At 42.5% G+C, this 18,472-nt stretch overlaps 2 protein-coding genes across 4 annotated transcripts in view; both read left to right on the top strand.

Moving 5' to 3' along the window:
• Window positions 1-15,050, top strand: part of stard9 (StAR-related lipid transfer (START) domain containing 9) — a 37,958-nt gene extending 22,908 nt beyond the window's left edge. For all 3 annotated transcript variants that reach the window (XM_005477292.4, XM_025901211.1, XM_019348824.2), the window contains 11 exons: window positions 11-6,778; window positions 7,035-7,223; window positions 7,347-7,530; window positions 7,705-7,869; window positions 7,960-8,053; window positions 8,309-8,457; window positions 8,636-8,700; window positions 8,840-9,042; window positions 10,859-10,938; window positions 11,303-11,461; window positions 13,028-15,050. In XM_005477292.4, coding sequence (XP_005477349.1) covers window positions 11-6,778; window positions 7,035-7,223; window positions 7,347-7,530; window positions 7,705-7,869; window positions 7,960-8,053; window positions 8,309-8,457; window positions 8,636-8,700; window positions 8,840-9,042; window positions 10,859-10,938; window positions 11,303-11,461; window positions 13,028-13,129 — 8,158 coding nt within the window. In that variant the 3' untranslated portion in view covers window positions 13,130-15,050. The remainder of the gene's footprint in view (window positions 1-10; window positions 6,779-7,034; window positions 7,224-7,346; window positions 7,531-7,704; window positions 7,870-7,959; window positions 8,054-8,308; window positions 8,458-8,635; window positions 8,701-8,839; window positions 9,043-10,858; window positions 10,939-11,302; window positions 11,462-13,027) is intronic.
• Window positions 15,051-15,366: 316 nt separating this feature from the next.
• The window catches only part of sptb (spectrin, beta, erythrocytic), a 40,599-nt gene continuing 37,493 nt past the window's right edge, over window positions 15,367-18,472 (top strand). The window contains 1 exon segment of the mRNA XM_003442890.5: window positions 15,367-15,709. The gene's annotated coding sequence lies outside the window, so the exon portion shown is untranslated.

Genomic DNA, 18,472 nt, shown 5'->3' on the forward strand with positions numbered 1-18,472 from the left:
TCTCCAACAGACACTTCCTCAAGAGAAACAGATCCACAGACCTGACTTTAAATTCACCCACAACGTCCGATTGCACTGGTAGCAGGAAGTGGGTTTCGGATGAGTGTCTTCCTCGGGAAAGGACCCAAAGTTGTTCTGGTTCTATCTCCTCAGAGCAAAATCAGCCCCGCCAGAATGGAGTAACCTCCCCTGAAAAGATCACACAGACTGCCAAAGAGGAACCACAAACCCAGCTCTGCCGGGAAAGGCCAGAAAGGAAACCTCTGCTTCCGAACCGAGACCTGTCTTTTAAGAACAGGTCAGACCAGAAATCAACGGGTACACAGAAGTTGCCTCTTGGATGTAGTTTGCTGCTAGTCGGCAAGGAAAAATTTCAAGGATCATCCAGAGACAAACTCAGTTCTGAGAATGGCCCTGTTATGCATGAGAAAACATCCTGTCATGCAGATAACAGCAGATTAGGAACCATCAGCAAGTCGTTTCCTCGTTCTGTTGGGCCCAGGATAAAAAGAGCTCTGTCCAGAGTGTTCAGAAAACCTCCCTTAGGTGTGAATAGACAACTGCCTAAGCCGCTTGGAAAATTTACAAGTAAATTTCACTGGAGACAAAGAAGAGACAAGAGCCTTAGAGACACCAAAATGAGTCAAAGGAAATGTACCATCAAAACTACAGTCTCGTGTGAGGAGCTTGACCAAAGGACTCTGTTTGAGAGCATCCGACATAGACGGTGGCATAGTACTGAGGCTCTGATGAACAAGACTAGTAGATGGATCGATGAGCAGCAGGGACTGGTTGGATGGGAGGAAGAGCGAGAAGTCAGAGACGATGGGACATCAGACTGCGAGAGCCTTTTCTCTCTTGATTCTCTGTCCTCTGCTTATGCCACAGCTCTAGCAGAGCAGCTGAGACGCGAGGATGCAGCTCAAAGCGAAGCAGAGAGTGAAGACAGTCAAATGTCTAAAGATTCACTCACTTTGGAGAGCACTGTTAAATTCTCAACAGTGAAGAGATTTAGCCAGACACTGGTACCAACTTACTCACTGGTGACGGATTCCACTGATTCATCCAAGCTGCACAATAAGACAGCAGAGACCAGTTTTGAGTGGGACAGCCGTCAGAAAACTCTCGTAATCCCAACAGAGGCATACTGGAGCCATCAAAGCTCCCCGAAGACAAGACAAATTGATCCAACAACGAAGCCTTCTTCTCAAAGCTCATTAGTAGCAGATTCCAGCAGCAGAGACACTGTACATAAATTAACTCAGGACTTTGGGAATGTGGAGGCCACTTTAACCAGTAGCCCACGCTCTCTGAGCAGCTGCAGTGTGAGGGAGCCAGAAAACTCACTGGTTCTTACTGATGCCTGGTCCTCCACGGATGCAGCAGAGAGTCCCAGGATGCAGAGGGATTCTCTACCTTTTCAAAGAAAAATGATGTTCCGACACGCAGAGATCATCAGCAGTAGTCCCAGTCCGACAAGTATGAATCTGTCAGGCTCTCAGGTTGGATCTAGAAGCCATAGCTCTACGTCCACTAGCACTGAAGGCGTAAACATGAACGTGGAAGAACACGACCTTGAAGTTTTGGGGGGTTTTCAGGCCCTAACAACACCAGACAATGCCCTGAAGTCTGATAATCAGAAAGATGTAGGATGTTGTGCAGAGTGTTTAGGAGAACCCGCAAAAATGAGAGATCGACCTATTACAGGTACTCCAAATTTCAGTTACAGTCAGCGTCCAGCGTCTTCATCAGATCAAATGGAGACTGAAATTTCCCAGACCACACAAACAACATCAAATTTGCTTCAGGTGTTTGCAGATTCCTCCAATATGACGTTTGCTGACATTACAGTGTCCTCTGACAATGAAATGTGCAGCTCAGTGTCTCAGTCAGTAATCCATTTCTCCACAAATCCTACTGACCAACGTGAAGTACTGGCTGAGATGCCTGAAGCTGCAGGTCCCTTAAAACCTTCTACTGAAAAGGCAACAGTATGCAGTCTAGATTGTGGAACAGAAAAGGTGAGAGATTTACAGCAGTGTAAGTTTACAAATACCGAAGATGCATTTCTTCTAAGGGATGGAATCAAAGACACTGAGCAGGCCACTGCACTACAGCAGGAAGTTGTTAAATCAACTTGTAAAAATTCCAGGAAGAGGAACAAAGACAAAGAAGATACTTTTATGGGCAGCTTGAAGATACCAAATACACGGGACAGCAGAGAGTTGGTAAGCTTCTGCTGTGCATCAGGTGACAGCCATGAGGAGATTTGCCCTGATGACAATAATAGCACCGGTGATTCTAGTAAAGAAGAGCCTGCAGTAGAAACGAGCGGCAGAGGATGTGATTCTGTTTGTGTTGTTGGCAGCATTACACAAGATACAGTGTCTTCAGTTGCATTGCCAGTATCTGATTGCAGCAGTGGGAAACTCGAACCAAGTCATGGCGTCTTTGAGGACTCTCAGTTTGGGCTTCAGAGTCATGAAAAAGATTCACAGAATAGTATTTCATTTGGCGATAATAAAGTAGTCCAAAAGGGGGGTGTAACGCTAAAGGAACAGTTTGCAGAAACAGAAAAGAGAGAAGCCCGAGTGAATAACCATGGAAAAAAACAGGAAAGGAGAGAACACATATGCAAGTCAGATGCTATTTGCAGTGCTATTGATCTGAGAATCGCAGAAGTGGTGAAAGAGCACATGAAATTGTCATTGATGGATAGTGATGGGGCCAGGGAGAGCTTGAGTCAAAGTCTGAATGCCTTGTCATCATCTGCAAGTCATTTTGTTTCAAACAGTAATGAATGTAGATGGACAGCAAAACATCTGCGAGATGAAAGGAGTAATCAAGCGAAAGAAGGAACAAACCTGAGTGGACATCCTACACTGGAAACTTTACTGATAAGTAAAAATAAGGTGGATAAAAGTGAGCACCTGGCTTCAGCTATGCCAGCTGAATTGAGGAATAGCAGCACGCTTGTATGTACTGAAGTGACGCAAACCGTTGACAGCGCTCATAGCGTGTCTGATGGAACATTAAACAAGCAGGTCTTCAACCCCTGTGTTTTCCAAAACTCACTTACAAATATCCACTCAAGTCTGACTCTGTGCAACCAGGCAGGGTGCGAGCACACTGGCGACTCTTTGTCAGCAAGTGATGCCTGTGTAACACGAAAACAAATTAATGATGCAGGCAAACATGAAATAATAGCTAATCTTCATCCAGTTATTACTGATATTTGCTCCAAAAAAGTGGACAGCCAGACAGATCCCCCAGCTATCAATGCTAAGCAGACATGCCCACAACTTAACCAAATAAGCCCTGAAACACTTTTCACCACTGACTGCATAAAAGTGAATTGTAGCTGTACTGCTATGGGGTGCACTGGTATGGAAACTGCATCAAACGTTGTCAGTAAAGATAATTATTCACCCAAACCAAACTCGCCAAAGATGATTCAACATTTCCAAATCAGTGCCGAAATATCTGGAGCCATGAAGTTATTACCTGGTGGTGGATTGCATCAGTTTAAAGCAGACAGAAGCTACAGCAACCAGAACACACCCCCTGGTGAGGATGTCTGCATGAAAGGATCGGCTGGGCATGATGTAAATGTTGAGCGAGACACCACAACAGGAGACAAACCTTCTGTCACAGCACAGGATGAGTTCAGCTATCGACAGACTGATTCCGATAACTCATCTCAGAGCTGCTGCAAAAACAAACCCCCAAATTTATCTGAGTCACATCCCAAATTTAATGAAAATACTCAAATCATTAGCAGCGGAGATTGCATAATGAAAAGTGACAAAGAGACTTTGACCCAACCATTCGTGCCACACAATCGAGCAGTAACGGCGGAGTCAAAATCTAAAATGCTACAGCAAAACTGCTTTAAAAATGCAAGTTGTTTTAGAACTGTAATCGCCAAAGAGCCCAAGAAAAGCACAACTGGGGGCATGCTAGGAAATTCCACTCTTATGATGCAAAAAGGCAAAACTAAGCGGTTCAGAAAGTCTCACATCAGGACCTGTCCCACATCTTCCTCTGACTCCTCCCTTAAGTCATCAGACGAGGATGAGGAGGACCACGCCGCCACTAGGATGCATCACAGCAGGCTGGCATCTAAATGGGTCAAGCTTGACACTCAGAATAATGTCAAACCTGAAGTCAGACAGCCAAGAAAAAGCAATGCAGGACAATCTACTTTAGCAGCAGCAAACAAATCAAACGTGAAGACTTTTTCCCATGGAAACCCTGGCAAAAACGACGTTAAGCTTAGTAAAGCTTACACGCTGAAAAGACACTCCTTACCTCTTCGGTCAGTGTCACACAAAACGGAACAAATTAGCCCGTATCCAAACAAAAAGGAGCCACAGCATATGCCAAAGTCTCAAGATTCCCCTATTCATTTTGCATCCAGTGACATCAACCCTTACGTTCACCAGTGGCAAGAAGACGACTCAGGCCAACATTCCTATAAGAACCCAGCGTTTGGAAGTGCTGCTGACCTATCCAGTAAATCTCCACTTTTAAACAGCTCAGAGAAACGTATAACAAGGTGCTGCAGTGTCGATAATGGTCTGAATGGGCAGAACTCTCCATTTAATTCTCATCTTAGCACATATGCCACAAATAAGGGACTCTCCAGTACTCTAAGTAGTGTGGAGGATTATAAAGAACAAGCAACTAAAACATCTCAGCTTACACCCTGTCAACAGGCATTTGCGAATATCTGCAGTTGCCCTGCTAATCTGACAGCAGACAGCGGTTCTTCAGTCAACAGTGTTCCTGGCGATCCTGGTAACGCTTCCGGTCGAGTGGATGAAATCATGTTCGTTTACTCATCTGAGCAAGAGTGCCAGACGAGCAAAACAAGCGCGCAAAGGAGGACATGCGAACACAGTACTCAGACTGAGCGTGAGCTTCAGGCGCAGGCTAACGGTAAGAACTGCAGCTCTCTGAAGAGGAAAGATCGTCACAAAAGGAGCAACACAGATGTACCCGCGTCGCAGAAAAACAAGGTGGATATCACAGAATCTCCAACTTGGGCCAGTATGGAAAGCATGTCAGCTCACATTTCTAAGTTAATCAACAGCACCTCGAACCTGCTGGGGGACGTCCAGGGAATGAGGACAGGTGAAGTTCGCAATTCGAGTTCAAGAAGTATTAACTTCTCAGATCTTAGCACATTTTACATCGAGTCTAATGGTGGCGCCAAGAGAAACTGCTCAACTCAGACGGCTGCAGATGTTGGGATCCAGACTGAGAGGCTTGTAGCTCCAGCAGTGAAGGAAGCTGCTGTTCTTCTGTCGCCCAGTGAGAAGTCTAAATCTCATGAAGTCAATGTCATAGTCAAAGTGATTGGTTCTGATGCTGTGAGTGTCTCTCAAGACAAAAATATCCACTGTGTGGTAAAAACAAAATCTAACACAGTTGAAAAGATGCAAAGTATGCCTGACCTGAGGTTTAACACCTCTGTTTCCTCACAGCCTTCGAATGACCCTCTCAAAACAGCTTGTGAAAAGACTGCAGCTGACTGTCAAAGGCGTGTAAGGTCTGCTTCGTCTCGAGTCTCTGAAGCACTGGGCCGCAGAAGTACTGCAGTCCCTGAAATCACCCATAGGTCATCAAAAATCTGCTACCAAGAAAATCACAGCCCTTCAGTAACACACCTCACATCTCCTCATCTGAAGAAAATGGTCACATATACAGACCGTGCGTCATCTCCTATTCTTACAGTGGGAGCAAGATTACGCACGAGGCTCAAGGGTAAACAGTCGGTAACATGTTCTGCAAAATGTAAGGCTCAAAAGACAAACCATCCCTCTGAGGATGACAGCATGACCATTCCTTCTGTTTCGGATGACAATCGGATGTCCTTACGGGATTGTGATTCTTCCTCTGACAAATTAGAATCAGTATCACTTGAGAAAGTGAGTGAAATTTGTTGCACAAGCTCCAAAGGATTAGATAAGTGCTCTTCAAGTCCAAATCCATCAATGGAAACATATGCAGACTCTGATGGGAGACATGTGAACTATCAAGACAAGGACAACCACAAGCTCGGGTCCAAATGGCCGGTGGCATCCCCGCAGTGGACGCCTACTTCAGCAAATGGTTTAATTTTGCAGAACCACATTTCCCCCACATTAAAACAGACCGATGTACACAAACAGCAGGCATCAGACTTCAGAAGACTTGTATCTAATGCTGGGGATTTTAACTACAGTCTATCTCCATTCAGCGACAAGGCGGATCAACCTCAAGAGGATGATATAATGTCACTAGCACCCAGTGAATGCAACACAGATGTGCTCGTGAACATTGAACCTGTCAGCGATGTGTTTCCTTGTCAAGATAATCAGAGAGTCCCAGAGGACCTGCCTATGCACAACAAGTTCACCAACTGGTCGGGGGTCAATCAGCAACAGTCAAAGTGCTCAAAAAACCTGACCACATTTGTGACCAGTGAGCACAACAAACGCAGAGAGTGTGCCGAATGGGGTGAAGTCGGGAGCTTCGGTTCAAATGCAGAATCTGTGGCGCAGAGCGACAGGAGGGCAAAGGAGATAGTGAAGCTGCGACAGGAGAGAGAGCAGGTGATGGCGACGGTCAACCTCAACATGAACCCGACACCACTGACTGTGGAGCTGGCAGAGGCCAAGCTTCATTACAGGCTGGGAGAGACGGACACACTGCTAAAGATGTTGTCCCCGAGGTCCAAAGAAGAGCTTGTGACGCCAGCTTCTGCTTCTACAAAACAGCAGCTGTATGATGTGTAAGGATACAGTTGACGCAAATGCTCTATTATGACATAAGATTTGCTTTCAAATGTTTAATACACACCAAAATGGAAATGCCTAATTAAAAAATCCAAAAGAAATAATAATAATATTCTGACCTGACATTCAATGCCAGCTTTTAAAACATAAAACAGTTTCGTAATTGATACTACGGATACATTGATATTTTCTAAAACTGGTCTTCTCTTAGACTTCATTGACGTTACTGTTTTTTTTAATTTGATCCCTCAGGCATCGCAGGAGTATTGCGGGTTTGAGGCAGGAGAGGGAGGAGCGCCTCCAGACTTACCGGAGAACTCGTAGCCTGAGTCCGAGCAAGCACCCTCGCCTCCGTCCTCAGGAGGCTGCATCTACTGCAGTGCCCAGTCGGCACAAAGAGCATCTTCAAAGGCTTCGGCAAGAAGTGACAGAGAGCGCCAGGTGAGATGCTGAGTTTCACAAAATCAAAGCACAACGGCTCCTTGAATCTCACATTTTGTGCATAGGTTTTCAGGAGTGATATAAACAGAAAATCTATTTGGCTCTTATTTGTTTTTACTGAAGAATCCCAGATGCTCCAAGGGAAGAAAGCCAGTATCCATCTGACATTGAGCAGCTGTTGCGCGACTACGGTCGAGCTCGGGAAGAAGCCAGGACGGAGATCGCAAAGGCACGAGAACGACTGCGAGAACGGACTGAGCTTGAGAAGAGGAGGCTACAGCAGCAGGCCCTATCTCAGGAAGACAAGGTCAGTCAGACTCATATCACAGAGAATAATTAAAGATCCCAGCCAGTGAACTCCAGGGTCTTCATCTTATCATGATAAAAGTGACTATAGAGAGGATGTTGTGAGCTGTGCAGCATTTAGATGTTGTTGTAAATGTTTGGATAAATAGTTTTGTCTGTATGAACTTGACTCTAGGTGACTTGTGCCGGACAGGATGACTTGAGGCATCGGACAAGGATAAGCAACAGCACTTTGTGCACAGGATCCAGTCTGAGTCTTTCCTCTGGACCAACATCAGGGTACAACAGTGGCAACACCACCCAACTACAGCAGGGCAACAGACCAGTTCGAACAGGACAGGTCTGTATATTAATGCTACATGATACAGTAGATTTGAAATAACTGAGATTTAAGACTGAGCTAAAAAGGCTCAACTTTTCTTCTGTCCAGATCATGAAGAATGAAGGGCTGAAGGTTGGGACACGTCCTCCTATTTGTGCTCCACAGAGTGTGAAGACACAGAGAGGGTGGCTGTCAGCCCAGGGTAACAGCAGGACAGTTAATCACCTCCCCCAAACAGACTTGGGCAATAATCATGATTAATTATTATTTCAGTAAGACGTCCAGATGAATCATTGCTATTTCAGGGTTTATATTTGCCTTCTTTGGAAGCTTTGGCAATTTGTTAAATATGGCGACTAATAAATGAGATTATTGCCCAGGTTTGTCACCACTTCTTTACCCTCTTCTTTACATCCTCTGTATCTAAATGTGCTAATGATATCATGTGTTTTATTAGATGTCCAACAGACCAGCAGCTTTGAACCTCTGATGACTTCATCTCCGGCCTGTACGCGCCAGCGGACAGCATCCTTCGGCTCCTCGTCTTCCATATCGACAACCTATCAGGACATCGCATTCAGTCTTCTAGGTCGAGCTCTGGCTGAGGTAATATACCTGAAAAGTCAGCTGTAGAAAAACGTGCTCTAGGAGAGACATTCTAATTAGTATTTTGCATTTGCATTGAAAGATTCACATAGTAATTAATTGTCCTGTATAAAAGTTTTGGGTTTATTCTCACTGGTATTTGTTTTTTGAGTTTGAGTAAGACATTTTGTCTCGACAGGTGCGACTGGCTGCCTCAGGGGATTTTGGCAACCTGGTGACGGGCAAAGCCGCAGCAGGCTGGAGGTGAGCATTCTCCAACCATCTCCCTTTTTCTGGATTTCCTCCGTGCCTGCTCCAGGATAATTTTGAGCAAGTAGACAATTTGCATCACAAAAATCATTTATGTGCTATTAGAAAATGAACTCTGTCTGTCTTTACCCAGTTACCAAGGAGATGAACGGGGAATTCAGGCATACTACAAACCCTCTTCCTGCCCATCTGTCCACGGTTTCCTGGGGGCTGGGGAGCTGGACAGACCACCGGATAGCCTGTGGAACCTAATCTCCCAGCTGTCCAAGAGCCACATGTACAATCAGTCAGTCCGCTCAGTGTGGACACGACCACTAGATGACAGCACTCAGCTTGGTGAGCCAACATCCTCATAGGCAGCAGTTTTAATGTCAGTACATTTAATCTTGACTTAAACTCACAATTTTCAAGAGATTTCTTGCAACTTCATTCCTCTCTATCCATTCATTTGTTATAATGCTAGTAGTTAAAACATCATCTTAAAAAGTAAGATTCTTATTTTCTAATAGAGTTCAGAAAATAAAACACTGTTAAAACGTCATTGCTCAGAAAGAAAAACTGATGAATTACGGTTATGTAAGGTGACCTTATGCAATCCGTTTACCTTGCAAAAACCTTTGTGCTTTTGCTAAAAAGCAAATCTTAAAAATAAAATAAAATATTTACTTTTATCTTGACAGCAAAACTATTTATATTTTGTGCTACGCAGTTAATAGAGCCTGCAAGTTCTTCTCAGCGAACGCATCTGCATCCATTAACTATCTGTACTACAGCGTGGTTCAGCACAGTCTCATTCATCACTGCCAAGTTTGTTTTATTACGCGGCCAGCTCCATTCTCACACCTGCAGTGTGTTTTCATTTAATACCTGCAGCCCACCACGAGGCCTTTTTTACTTCTGCTGGCCTCTTGTTCTCCAAGTTTTCATTCTTAGTACAATTTCTTTGTTTTTTATGCGAGCATGTAGAATTTAAACAAAAGTATCAAGTCACTGTATCGTGAATATGACATTTTTTTTTTTAGTGAACTTTCTTTCCACCAGTCGAGTATCCCAGTATTAAACAGAATTGGTGCTGGATAATTAAAACATCTAGTAGAAAGTAGTGAAGGTGATTTGTTTATAGTGTAGTTTTTCTTTGTTTTTTAAATATTTTATTTATTGATTTTTGTCTTGCTACAGCATACACAATCACAAAGAACAAGCAAGAGTCTGTTAGACACTAAAATATACATAGAGAATTGAAGATAAAGATGCAGCGACCCGAGTTTGAGTCCAACACGAGGCCCTTTGCTGTGTGTCTTTCCACTCTCTCTCACTGCTCTCCTGCCCACGCTCTTCTGTTACACTATCTAATAAAGGCAAAAGGCTCAAAAAATAATATTTTAAGAAAGAAATACAACTAAGAAGATAATCAAAATATATGAAATAAAATCCAGACTTACGTGTGTCACATGTGCTCAGGGGGCGCCGGTGCCAGTTCTGGTATTCTCTGGCAATTGCCTATCGATATGCACGGTACTGGGCTGTAAGCACAGGTGTCACTATCGGGTGTCATGTACTCGTGACGTCCGTTTCTGACAGTTTGGGGCATAAACATGCACAAGTGGCCTGTTGAGACTGTGATGGGAGACGCATCGAAGCTATCAAAGCCATGTGGGGGCTGCAGGTACCGTCTCATGGTACCAGTAACTAGCAAAAAGGAAAACTGGAGGGAAATCAGCCAGGAAGCATAAGAGGAGAACATCAGGAGTGCACCTGCTGTCACTTTCACTTTACAGATTGATATTCCTGCAGTTTAACTGGCTGGGTGTTAAACTGTGATAATTGTGCAGGCCCTTATTTTTTGAGCATTATTTTTATTACCTTTTAACTGATGGAAGTCTGAAACAGGCGACATATGTCATGTGTGGTTTGTTGTAAAGATTATGAGTAGGCTCGTTAGTGTATTTGTGAAAGTCTGAGAAAGAGCCTTGCGCTCAAACATCACACTGCAAATAAAATCCTTGCACAGGAGCTGTTTGGTTTGTCTGTTTCTATAGTAGTAAATCTATTTCCAGTCTTGGGCTTTTATTACATTGCCCCAGTTGTTTTATTTCCAGGTTTTTCTCGACTATACTTGATCATTTTCACGTATCTCTCCATTTTTGTTTAGTTTACATTCTCACAGATCCGTCCACCTGTCACCTCAGCCAGCCGCGAGATTTCTGCTGCATCAGCTCGCAGTCCAAACAGGTGAGCACAGCTTTAACATCAACCAGCCGGCCCGCGTGATTACTGTTCATCTCCCCATCCTAAGGCTCAGGGAGTATGTGCAGCATTTACACGCTTTAGTTTGACAAAGAAAAATCCGGATTACATTGGAGTGCAAACAGCAATTTAACAGCATGACGTTCCTCATCCACAAAATGTTAAACATGCTATTTAGATACTACTCATGCTTAGAAGTCACCGAGCATAAACAACACTCTGACTCAGAGGCAGTGGGTGTGGAGGAAATCGTGTCAGCTGTTGGTTGTTGGTGCCGGTGTACACTTGCCTCTCGGCTGATCAAAAGAGTGCGGCACCTGTTTTATTGATATTGTTTTCTCTGCCGCAGGGTGGCTTGCACGTGCTGGCAATGCAATCTGTGTTTGAGGAGTCTCTCCCTCGGCCCAGTGTGGACGCCATCCGTGGGGAGATGTTGCCCAGTTGCTGGATCCTGCAACCAGTTAGACGTAATGAAAAGGAAGTAACCAGAGTCATCTACCTGCTACAGGTAAAATATGCTTGCTATAAATACATCCACAGGCTCTCATGCATCACTTGCTACTTCATTGGGTGCAAAAGTAATTCGGCCACATAAAGCAGAAGAATAAATCCGACCTTTGTGAAGGTTATGTTCGGTTTCTGTTTTTGTGGTCATTTTGGAGGCTGCAGTTTGTGTTGCTGTTGAATTATATTCCACTTTATTTATCAGGCTAAAATACCACGAAGACATCTTTCAGTGAATTACTTCTATATTCCACTATATTGCTTTTAGATAGATATACTTAATAGATTGGCAGTTGTGTGTATTGCAATACAACCACTTGAAGGGTAGCAGAGTTGAAGTCTATGCATTTTAACTTCCAGTAAATCACAGTCTTTCGAGCTGATTATTGAGGCTGATTGTGCTGATCTAAACAGCAAGATGACTTTATGGCTCTCCACTGGCAGGCCTATCACTATTAGGGAAATTAGTTTCATGGAGTAGAAGCTTTTTTTCCCTCCTTCGTTTCTTGCGAAGTTAAAGTTTACCACAGGAGTAGCTGATACAGCACAGACAAAGACTTTACTCAGAATCCATCTTTATCATGAAAACATAATTGTATTTTTATATTTGCATCTTGTTTGTTTTCTTCTGAAAATTAACTTCACTGTGTTTGAGTAACTTGCTCACTGGACATTTCATTAGGTATACCTATTTAACTACTCATTTATGCAAATATCTAATCAGCCAATCGCATGGCAGCAACTCAGTGCATTTAGGTATGTGAACTACAAACGGAGTATCAGGATGGGGAAGAAATTATTTAAGTGACTTTAAACATGCCGTGGTTGTTGGTGCCTGACAGGCTGTTTTGAGTATTTCAGAAACTGCTGATCTACTGGAATTTTCCCAGACAACCATCTCAAGAGTTTACAGAGAATGGTCCAAAAAGTTCTCAGGGTAAAAATCCCTTGTTGATGCCAGAGGTCAGAGGAGAGTGGCCCGAAGCTGACAGGAAGGCAACAGTAACTCAAATATAACCACTTGTTACAACCAAGGTATGCAGAAGAGCGTCTCTGGTGTACAGCAGCAAAAGATTCACACAGATTTACCAACTTTGGGCTTTAGAAACATGGAAAAATGTTGCCAGGTTTGAATCTCAATTTCTGCTGTAATATTCAGGTGGTGTTGGTGTAAACAACATGAAAACATGGAACCATCATGTCCTGTATCAATGGTTTGAGCTGGTGGTGTAATGGTGTGGGGAATATTTCCTTGACGCACTTCAGGAGGCCTTAGTATCAATCCCTTTATGATCGCAGTGTGTTCCCATCTTCTAATGGCTGTTTCACTGGATGTGCAGCTAACAAATCTGCAGCACAACTGTATGAGGCATCGCTCTGTCATGTCAATGTGAACCAAAAATCTCTGAGGAATGTTTTCAGCACCTTGTTGACTCTTTCCACAAAGAAAATTGGGTCCAGCTCAGAATTAGCAAGGTGCACCTAACAAAGTGTCTGGTGAGTGTAATTTGCAGGCTGTACTACGTGGATGTCATTTGTTATCTCCGTTTCCTCTTCTGTTTATTTTCAGCTGGACCTAGGAACTCCATCTTTTCCTCACCGTCTCATGAACGCAGTTGCCAGACGACAGGCAGCCGTGATCGCCGATCTTGACGCTTTCCTTTCTTCGTAAATCGACGGGACGCGCAAAGACGCATCATTAGCAGCGAGCACTTAGATCCTCTCCATCACGGAGTCGGTCTGTCTTTTGAATTTGCACCTGAAATGTTATTTACTTGATTTTTGTTTAAGGGCACTGTTACATTTTGTATCCAGACACAAAGTTGAAGCAGCTTTTTTTTTTTTTCTTAATGAAGGTATTTTTGTAAAATATTGGTGTTTTTCTATATTTGTACATGCACATGAATATTTTCAAGACTGTTTTACCAAAGATTAGATGTTTTTAAATGAATGACTTGGCATTACAGTTATTGCCAGTTGCTTTTAGGTGCTTTCAGGTTGAGACCACTTAAGTTTCCCCTCTACATCTTATATCCTGATGAGTAGCAGGCATTTTACCTCCTCAGTGACACTTTCTCCTGTGTTTACTTTCTCTTATATGTTGACTGAAAGATACAGCCAGTTCTGTTAATGTTTTAAATCCACCAGTGTACATCTTCCTCGCACATGCACAATAAAAATACCTCCCCCCCCCATTGTAGTGATAGACAAAACAAAATAAGACTATTTTCACAAACTTCTCTTTAGTCCTTTTTCTGCTACATTTGTGTGCCTGCAGCATTTCCTCACATATTCAATAAGATTAATTCAGCAGAATATGAATTTCAAATGTCTCTTAGCAATTCTCAAAAATGGAAAAGCAAGATATGTAAGCTATATACTGTATTATATAGTAGCTCCATGTAGGCAAACCTGGAGGAATGGTAAGGAGTTGTTTTGTAGCTGCAAATGTTAATCAGCTCACTGCAGAAAAACATGAGGGGGAAAAAAAGTTTTGTAGCAAAACAAGGAAGAGGAAAGTTGGGAACCTTTTGACTATTATCAACTCTTAAGGGCATGAGGGCAGATCGGTTTTGAACCAGAACATGATGGTTCATGCCCTCATGTCAAACATGCAACATGCTGATGAGACTTTTAAATATGGAGACTTACCCAGCTCCAGGGTTAAGCTCTCATAGTTTTCAGTACCCCGAATCTGCATGAGGTGAGTTTTTAAGCCCCCCCTCACCCACCCACCCCTACTTGTTTCTGAAGCCTGTTATTTATTTAGTTTCTCTTGCCTTGTGTTTGAAATGCTGTTGAATGTGTTATGTAGCTGTTTTTCGGAGTGCTGTGTTTGCGGCTGCTTGCACAAAACCTTTTATGCATTTAGTAAAATTGAAGAGGATTGTAAAAAGTTTGTTGTTTTAATGTGTACAGGTCTTTTAACTAAGATGAGAAAAGGCCAGACTGCTCTCAGACGTTCCGGGTCTTGTGTATTTGGATATGAAGCCATGTTATGTGGAGTCATTAAAAGACAATGTTGGCTCTGCAACTAAAGCTCAACTAAACCTGTTCCCTGAGGCACCAAAGAAAAAGAGACAAGTGAAAAATGCAGTAGGAGCTGTATGGAAGGTTGAAGGAAAATAAAACTTCAGCAGGAAAAATTAATTGCAAAATTTTAACTTGAGTTAGTCAAAATTTTGAGATGCCTAACTCAAAATTTTGACTTATAGATTGCAATTTTAATGTTGTCAGTGTTTGAAACAAACCTCCGTACAGCTTTTTGTACTAATTTCTTGGTTTTTTTATTGCATATTTTTTATTTCTTAAAAAAAAAAATATATATATATATATTTATGTTTTTCTGGTGTGATATGTATGTATTTTATTATAAGCGCCATACTTCTTGTTGCTAATAAGTTGTTATTAGCCGTTTTTCAAATAATGTTTGTTTTTTATGACACAGAAACTGTGTTACATCAAAACCTCTTGTGTGTTCAGTTTTAGTTACCTTGTATGTAGAAAGCAGAACATTTACCTTTAGTGCTGACTGAAATTCTTTTTGGATATTGTTGTACTGAAAGGTGATATTAAAAAAACAAACAAACAAACATTTCTCCGAGTGCTTCTGGGTTAGAAACATGCTGTTGCGCTATATCTTTAATGAAGTTTCTAATAAGATTATGTCGGTGCAGTTATATCGCTTAAATGGTTTCCAAATGATCTTTATTCCTTTTTTTTTTTATGTGATTTCCTCTGACTCTGACTTCATCACACAGGTGTGTCCACTCTCCATGTCCAGGCCTCTCTTCTCTGCCTTTGAGGTGGCATTTCTGAAAGGGTCTCGATAGGTAGGTGGGTGGTTGCCGTGTGCGCGATTAGAGCCCTTTCTGGGCGGGGTGGAGTGCACTGAGGTGGGGGTGGGAGGCGTTGCACAGGACATCAGAAGTGTCTCTGCCATTTAGAGTCACTAGCCCTTGTCAGGAATGTCCGTCCCCTGCGCGCACAGATCATGTACTGGATGCGCCAACTTTATTTTTAACTCTGCAGGGTGGGTCACTCGCCTGGCTTTCGGGAATGACCGTGGAGCGCGCGGCGCCTTCAACCCCTTTCCCTAGTCCCCAGTGTAGGACTGTGCCCACCTCGAGCTGTGGAGACCTCTGTGCGCTCTGACCAGGACCCCCACTGAGTCAATGGGATTATAACTGGTTTACTGGCAGGAAGAAGACTAAAGATAAACACTTTCGGACAGAAGAAAAACCAGAAGCAAGTAAGTGTAAACTGAAGGCAGAACTAATGTGTCATTGCAAAATTAAATTAATGATCTTTGTGCAAATAGTAAGGGAGCCGTGTTCATTTATTTAGACTACTGTTCGCAGTTGTTTGTTGGTTAAGTTTCCTCCAAAGTACCTGTTGATCCGGGCTGTCATGTTTAATAATAACGTAAAAGCTCTGGATGATTTATTATTGTTATAATATTTACTAATAAAACCGCTAAACATTGTTATAATAAAGCTATATACAAATTCCCAAGTTATTAATTTGTTTTCTTTTACTGTAAAACAGCCAGGGTGGCGTGCGTCTATAAATTTGCGCAGAAATAGGCCATTGCGCGCGATTGCGCACAAAACTGTGCGCTTTCCAGAAGTTATTGCGGAACTATTCAGATAATTTACCAATCTAAAAGTAGCAACACTTAGCTCAAAAGTAGTCTGCTATACTTCAAGTATACTTACGTCACTTAAAGGATCACAATGCTACTGAAACGTGTGCTTAGACATTTCCGAAGTACAAGTACTCAGAAGGTGTCTCCAGTGGGCTCCCTGTCATATTAATACCGGTGCTTTAATGTAGGTAATACTTTAATGCTGCTGATGTCATATTAGTTTCACGTCCAATATATTAGGAGAGATCACTCTAAAGTTGCATCATGGTTCATACGCCTGTCGTTATTTTTTTTATAAAAAGTGTTTATTTTTCTATAAAAGTGACCAAGAAAAGCGCCAGAAATATGTATTTCGTTACATTCCATCGCTTATGTTTGCCAAAGCTTGAAAACATTCCACTGTAGCATGTGAGCTAGTTTTCCCTTTGTTAAAGCACCTTGCAAAGCCTTTTCCACCTTTGATTGAAAGCAGTCTGCTGCCCTTTGAAAGGCAAAGATATGGCACATTTCCTGCTCAAAGAAAGTTCAGCTTTATTCCCCTTAAAAGGACAAGTGAGCATGTGTGGCTCTGTCTGGCCAGGCAGGGACTTCAGTGTAAACACACTCCAGGAATAGTTTATTATCGATTCATCTTAACCTCTTGCAGGATCACAGTCAGTGCTGTTGAAGTCAAAACAACATTGACCACAAGAAATGAGCTTCTTCTTTTAGCTTATGTTTTATGGATTGATATCCTTTCTACTCTTGGTTTCGGTATTCATTCTTTTATATATATATATATATATGTATATATATGTATATGTATATATATGTATATGTATATATGTGTATATATATGTATATATAAAAGCAAGTAATTGTTCTTTACTCCATATTGATCTCTGAGTGCTTGGTGTTTATATCTCAGATTTACTCTCAGCCTACCTCTCCTCAGTCCAGTTGCTCCTGCTGCTACAGTTTCACAAACACACTGTAGGTCACACATCTTGACCACACCCATCTCTTATTTCATCCTCTCCGTCTGACTCTGTGCTGCTCAGAATAATGCATGGCCAGCTAATGTTTTGTTCTGCTCAGAGTGCAGAGCAAGCACCAGCGTAACATTTACTTACAGCTGGAAAAATGATCTGCAGACTTGTAATTCAACTCAGGTGCTGATTTGATGTTTGCATTGGACATACTTGTTCACAGTGTAGTTTTGCTATTTTAAAAAAAAGGGGTCCAGTAAGTCCAGTAACAGGAAGGTTACCAACTAATTTCAGCCAAGCATAAAGGTAAAACTTTCATTCACACCTTTAAAGATTTTTCCAAGATCCTCTGCTGGCGTTATATGCAGAGCTGTTTCCACAGAAGTCCAAGCTCATGTTGCATATACTTACACGCACCCAGGTCATGCAACATGTGGGGATCTGAAGGAATTCCAGCTGACATTCTTATCATCCCTCTTGACATTTTACTGCTTTGGAGAGATTATCCAGCACCTCTTACCCACCAACTCACAGCGTGCAGTCACAAAAATGATTTATATACAACAGGAACGTGTTCTGGGGTCTTTATCTACTGTAGGTGATAGAAATCTATCCACAATCAGCCAAAAAAAAAGATTTAATCAAATTAAGCTTTATTTGTAGAGGCGTAAGAACTTAACTGTGTCAATTTTCCATCATATTTAAACTCAGTAATTTAGTGATATGAGTGAAAATATAACTTTAAACAGAATGCAATCATTTTAGAAAAATGAAAAAGAAGCGAAATAGTGCACACATGCCTTTTATGCATATCAAAATTTACATCTGTGCATTTGTAATTTTTAAATATTTTAAATATTTGCCAGGGTGACCTTCTGTGAGCAAGCAGGTAGATTAGAGTGTTCCCTCTCACTCAAGGACACCACGAAAGGACACCTTGCTATTGAGACACACATGCTGTGGCAGGCAGAGAACTTGTGACCTTTCTGTCAGTGGACTTTCTATAATAAGGAGTTCAGCGTGTCTCCAAATGGAACTGACTGCAGCATCACCGTGTATAAACATGTTTGGATTTGTGTTCAGCAGCTGAATGGAGCGGTCGGTCAATCCCCAAACACGATTAGATTCTCACAGCTTTGTGACAGTTTGTGAATATGAATTTGTGTGCCGTGTTAGAGAGGGTTTGTGCAGTAGAAGTGCGTCGTGCAGTCATGCCGGCCAGGTTGTGCACGAGGTGATAAGGGGATCCCTAGTGGTGGGTGGAGCATCCCTGTGCTGATAACAGCCCTCTGCTGAGGACTGATACTGAGCAGGAGGAGGAGGGACACCTGTAGGATGCCATCACTGCGCATCACTGAGGGCCTCTTCTCTGAATGGACTGAACAAACAAACCACTGTA

Source organism: Oreochromis niloticus, linkage group LG19 (genome assembly GCF_001858045.2).
Source record: "Oreochromis niloticus isolate F11D_XX linkage group LG19, O_niloticus_UMD_NMBU, whole genome shotgun sequence".
In the NCBI taxonomy this organism is placed as follows: domain Eukaryota; kingdom Metazoa; phylum Chordata; class Actinopteri; order Cichliformes; family Cichlidae; genus Oreochromis; species Oreochromis niloticus.